At 45.1% G+C, this 6,297-nt stretch overlaps 1 protein-coding gene across 1 annotated transcript; it reads right to left on the bottom strand.

The window, feature by feature from the left end:
- Window positions 1–774: 774 nt before the first annotated feature.
- sox7 (SRY-box transcription factor 7) lies at window positions 775–3,460 on the bottom strand (the record flags this gene model as incomplete). Its single annotated transcript, XM_084454202.1, has 2 exons — window positions 775–1,727; window positions 3,229–3,460. The coding sequence occupies 2 exons, from the start codon at window positions 3,458–3,460 to the stop codon at window positions 775–777; spliced, it is 1,185 nt and encodes a 394-aa protein (XP_084310328.1).
- Between the last annotated feature and the right edge of the window lie 2,837 nt (window positions 3,461–6,297).

The following is a 6,297-nucleotide window of genomic DNA, read 5'->3' as shown; positions in this document are numbered from 1 at the left end:
GCTGTGCGCACAGCTGTGCTGCGATAGGATATTCAATGAAGGAGCTGTGTCTCTGTGAGCATATCCAAATGGCAATAACATCAATATAAAAGTGGAACTTTATTTTAAATTAATTCATTTTCACAAACCTAAATCAGCATACAGTAATAGTTATCATTATTATTTTCATCGTAAAGATTATGATTATATATTAAGTACTTGAAAAGAACAAGAAGTATAAATGTCTTTTCTTCATGATATACCATTTTGTCTGGGAGAATTGCATAAGAAATGTCCATCTAAGCCTCATTTAAATACAAACTACTGAGGTAAGACTCCCAAGGAATGGAGAGAGAACAAATCAAACATTCAAATGGAAAGAGTTGATAATAGCATTACAATAAGCATTTATGCGAAACATCAAAGTACTTAAATTAGTTTTAAGAGCATCTGTACACCGCCTACAAGGCAACAAGACATTTACAACTGGACTGGAGAACTCTCCATTTCAATTCTGGTTTTGGGAATGAGTGTGACAGGCGAGAGTTGCCAAACTAGCGTTCTATGTGTGCATCCCTGAGGTGTCCATTAAAGTTCCTTCACACTCTGTGTAGAATTTCTCCTCCCTTTCTCCTCTGTACATCTCGTTGTTCTTCAGTAGGCCCCGGCCAATCATATTGCTACAGTATTTGATTGGTCCTGGTTGAGCTTGCCCCCCATCCCAAACCCGTTGTCCCTATGGTCGGTCACGGGTCGGTCTCGGGTCGGTCACGGGTCGGGACGGGCGCCGGCGGCTTATGAAATGCCGTAGTTGTTGTAGTAGGCCGCGGTGGCGTCCGCCAGGACGGAGATGAGGCTGGTTTCTCCGCTGCTGCTGCTGGGGCAGGCGGACGCCGCCTGCGTCAACTGGATGTGTCCCGTGACCGTCATGGCCGCCTGGTCGGGGTGGAAACCATTGGAGTTCAGGTACTGGTCGAACTCGTTGCGGTCCACCTCCTCCAGCAGTTCGACCTGGCTGAGCTGGTCGAGGGCCTCCATGTGGCCCTGCTCCGGAGGGGGGGACAGCTGGCCCAGGTGGCCCTGGAGGCCTGGGTGGACTTGGGGGGGGAAGGAGGGGTTGTAGTAGGACAGAGGACCGGGAATCAGCCCCCCGCTCCCGGACTGGGACATGGACATGTGGCCTAGATGGCTGCCCCCGCAGTGGAGCTGGGTCTGGGCATAGTCAGGGTGATAGGGGGGCGGGCTCCCCATGTGGGCCGACAACTGGTGCCTCTCCTCGCTGCGGGAGGCGGAGGGGGAGGAGCCGACGGAGGACGGGTAGTAGGAGGAGGAGGGGTGCTCGTGGTCCATGCCGTCCAGGGGGGACATCTCCGGGGGCGTGGGCAGGCCGTAGGGGTAGGTGTCGAAGCTGCTGCTGGAGCCGGAGGGGTCCCCGAAGGAGCGGACGCCGGGCAGCGGCGCGCCAGGGGAGGGGTAACCGCCGCCGCCAAGCCCGGAGGGGGCGTCGTCGTCGTCGTCGACCGGGGGGCGGCAGAGGCGGCGGGGGTCCGGCAGGGCGTTCTGGTCCGGGGCCAGGCTGCCCAGGAGGAAGCCGGGGTCCACGCGCTTGCAGATGCGCTTCAGCTGCTTCTTCCTGCGGGGCCGGTACTTGTAGTTGGGGTAGTCCTGCATGTGCTGCACCCGCAGCCGCTCCGCCTCCTCCACAAAGGGCCTCTTCTGGGGAGGGTTCAGGGCCTTCCAGGACTTGCCTGCGTGAAAAAAAGACCAGATTTGGTTTCTTTAGTCCATGCACACTTCTTCATGTTAATTTAACAGCCTCAATTGCATATGTGTACATGTATACCTTAGGGACTTGATCATTTAATTCTTACATGTTTGACCAGTACCTGTCATAATGGCGAAAATAATTTCTGTCGGCCTATGAACACTGAGTAGCCCTATTTGCGTTTTCATTTTATTCACTGTTATTAAGCTATTATCTAATTATGGATGTTAAAGGTTTGAAACTGATGCCAAGGATTTCACTTTTAAAATCTAAAATCACTTAAGATTAATTTGATGATTTCGAACTAAGAGCAGACACAATTATACAACTTTTAAATCACTGATTTAAATCACTGCCCTGTAAAGAACTGAAATATTTAGTGTGATATTGCTCCCAAACACATGCTTGTGGAAAGGGGGAGGGAATCATAATTATTCGATTTTATTATGAAATTAAATTTGGCTGAAATTAGGCTACAATAATATTTTAATAGAATGCATTATTCCTCATTAGTAGTGGTGCAAGTGTGTTCCACATAATGGTAATGCCATAATAATAAATGGATAATATCCTTAGAAGTGACATTACTCTGGCTTTTGTCATCTTTACTAGTGAGGAATAGAGTTCAAGTGCTCATTCTTCTTTGTTAAAAGACAGAACAATACATTGTTAATTGCCAAAATAGTGTGACTGTCATACAATATTATCCTAACGAAAAAGGTCAACGATTTGTGCATGAAATTATCTTGAATCTATTATTTTGACATTTGACTTCGTCCGTAATTTCGACCTTAATTTATGCCACCCACCCCCCCTAAATTTTATAAATACTGTTATAAGAACCAAATTGGTATGCGATTCACGTCCTATGCATGCTTTTCGTGGTCATCGTGCGATATGCTTTCATTTGTTTATATAACTGTGGCAAAAGCCAAATTAGAGAGATCAGATTGTCATGGCACACGCACTAACTTTACGCACTAATCCAAGAGACGCTTGAGTTTTGTAATAGCTAAGGGGTGTGTGAAACTGTTTGACTGCATTCTAATCTAATTACTTTAGTCCGCTCAATGCATGAATAGGCTAACCTTCAATTCAGTGAGGAATCACTGAGTTATTTAGGCAAGTGACTGACGCACATGTTTCTTTGGCATCCATAAAACGTTTCCTTCACGTTTTTCTTTCTAGTGAAATTACATTTTCGTATTCTAAAAAATGTTACCGTTGACTGTTGACAAGTTTGAAAAGTTTTAGAACAATGAATTGCCTGAATAATTAGCCTACCCTAATAGTCTAGAATCAGGCAGATTATGAGAATTGTCAATCTTGCTTGCCAAAACTTACAATTATCACCCAATGACGAATTTAATAACGTAAAATAATATTAGACATACGGCTTAATGATCATGCATCATATCGTTTAGTCATTGTTAATCCCAAAAACATGTCAATGATTTCTGCAAGTTCATATTTTCTCATCTCACCCAACATCTTGCTGAGCTCCGCGTTGTGCAGGTCGGGGTTCTGGACCGCTAGCCGTTTTCTCTCATCTTTAGCCCAGACCATAAACGCGTTCATGGGTCTTCTGATGCGCGGCTCCACCGGCTTGTCCGCAGGTGCCCTGTGCGCGCCGTGTCCGTCGGGCACGTCTCCATCCCCCGCTGCGCACTCGAAGCTCTCCGGCCAGGACGAGTACGCGCTGATCAGGGCAGCCATCAAACTTTAGTTGCGCTTCTCACGCGCCTTCAATGGAAAGTTTCCTCCACTCGCTACAGATTCTGTGATAGATTCAGTCGTCAAAAAATATGTTCCGTAGTCATATAAAACTTAAAAGGAAATAATATGCGACGATCCTGCAGATGGACTCAATTAGGCTGTTAAAGCTACTGACTGGTTGCCACAAATGGTTTTGAGAGGGTGGGCAGCTCAACCTACGACTCCTCCTCGTGGGCTGTGATTTTGTCTTTCCTTGAGGATGGGGAAGCTCTTTATATTTGAGGAGCAGGTTCCAAGAGAAGCCCCAGAGGACTTGCAGCTCCTCCTTAATTGCAACTTGAAACCTGCGAGGAAAAAGGGAGAGGACAACGTTTCAACACCGTGTAGCACTAAATCACCTCATACGCCATAACAGATTAAATTAGGATATAGCATTAGGCCTATTCCTAATTCAATAATCATATAGGCCTATTGTCACTTGTAGGTTACTAAGACCCTAACAAAGACATTTTAAACGTGTTCATTTAGAAGTGCAGATATGTAATTATTTTCTAGACCTATCCCCTGATCATTTTTATTCTCAAATGAAGCCTGAAACTTGACAGTCAAATCAAATAGCTGTTTCAAATTGCTGACAGACTCAGTGCTGTTTTCAAAGCTATTCATATAGACACACTGTACATTAAAATTCATAATGAGAATTTCAACAATATATGGAGGTGCCGGTGGAAATAACTGCCTCACATTTGCTTCATATGCACAAGGGCCAAGCCGGGTGAAAGCCCCTTTCTATTTTTTGCCTCAACAACCTTTTAATGACGTAGCATGGCTTGAAACTTTTAGATTTTTTCCAAGGATTCCCACCTGTAGTTTGTTTCTGTACCTCGAAGTGATCCAACCTGTTCAGCCCCGTCTCACCCGCGCTCTCTGGAAAACCTCGTCGACTTACTGGCGTTACTTCACTTCCAAGCCCTGAGGCAGTTCGAGTTGCAAAACCCCATGTGCTAAACGGTCATTCATTTTGGTGCCATTTAGTCTCGATGCCAAGCATAACCTTACAACACATAGGAAACCGCAGCACTGCGTTTTTTCGATTTAAAGGTGGCATTAAAACAAAAAAGTCCTTTTAACCATACGGGTGGGACAATTGGGGCCAAATTCAAATCAGTGTATCAACAAACCCACATGTTTCCCAAAGCTAATCTAGTACCTTCTGAACCATTCTGTGGTAGAGATTTTCAGTGCTTTACTTTGTGCCACAAATCACCTCCTCCCTCTCCCTCTCTCTGGTCAGCAGTGGAGTGGACCCAGAAGTTCCTGTTGACAGGATACTATTGACTTGGACTGCTGCCATGAAGTAGCTCTCTCATCCACACACACACACACACACACACACACGCGCGCGCGCACACGCACACAACTGTTGTTCCATTAAAATACACACTGCAGTATGCTTTTGCTATGACCTTCTGAAAAGGAGCCTGGGTAGGAGTTGCCCCAGCCACTGATGATTCATCCATGGACAGACTGGAGGTGTTGTCTCTCTTGACTACCCAACCGGTCGCTCCTCCCATTAGTGTGGAGTATCAGCCACATTACTGCGAGGGACTTGCCCTACAGGAATAGGAAACCGTACCCGATGTCCTAGATTGAGAGTAGTCCACACCCACCAGTGGTATAGGCCTCTGCTTCCTCCTGCCACTCAGAAAAGTCTTGGTGAGTGTGTGTGTGAGTGTGTGTGTGTGTGTGTGTCTGATGTTACAATTCAGTCTGAGTCCGACTTGTTTGTATACATGTGAATGGGAATTAAGACTGTTGTATACAGTCAGTATGCCTGATTGCACATTACTAGATGACTGTAGTAGTAGAATACTATTAATTGTATTATTTAGAATGAATGCATTAATATTGTTAGGATCAATACACAAATACTCAGAATCAGGGGATATATAAACATAGCAAAACAACAGATACTGCTTGATTATACATCACCCACAGGCAAAGGATAGTGTTGACCAGTGTGTTTGTGTGTGTGTGTGTGTGTGTGTGTGTGTGTGTGTGTGTGTGTGTGTGTGTGGGAGTCAGGGCTATCTGCCTGCTGTTGCTTCTCGTCCATCATGATGAGTTGTTAGGAGGCAGCGGCTGGAGAAGAGTTTGGTTTTCTTCTTCATCAGAGAAAGATCCACCACGGAGAGTTTCAGCATCACAGTGAAGGGAGAGTTGAAAAGAGCAGGTACTCGTAAAAATCATAAAGGTTATTTCTAACTCTTTATAGCGACGGTGCATTTCTATAACGGCCACAAGAAAAGGCATTGAAAAAATATGATATTCACATTTTTTTAAAACCTATGACTTTAGTGTTTTCTTTCAGATTTGATGACGCTTTGTTTTGATGAGTAACGATGACAGCGAGTTTCCTTTTTCCGTCTTTGACTCACACCACTTACTCACTTTCCTCGGTGAAAGCAATAGTATTTCATAACACTGTAAAAGGCCCAGACGGAGAATGTTTGTCTAGTGTCACTGGTCGTACAGGTGAATAGACACCTGTCCAGAGAAGACACAGTTTCCTTGACGCAAGTGCTCTAATTACAGCCATTTCACAAGCTGCAGCTGTGTTGGTTGAGCAGGGGCCCCTTACAACATGTTACAGGGGCCCCTACAACATCTCAGTAGTGATTTCTCTCTCCTTTACAATTACAGGTAGATGCAAAAGTCTGCAATCCCTCAGCTGTTTATGGCTTTAGATAAAGCCTCATTTTGTGGGTGGCTTAATTATTAAGATAAATTACCAAAGTACTACTGTAGAATATGGAGTGCTTAAAGTCTACAGCTTA

Source organism: Borostomias antarcticus (assembly GCF_949987555.1).
Source record: "Borostomias antarcticus genome assembly, chromosome: 19".
Classification (NCBI taxonomy): domain Eukaryota; kingdom Metazoa; phylum Chordata; class Actinopteri; order Stomiiformes; family Stomiidae; genus Borostomias; species Borostomias antarcticus.
This window is presented reverse-complemented; position numbering and strand designations above follow the sequence as displayed.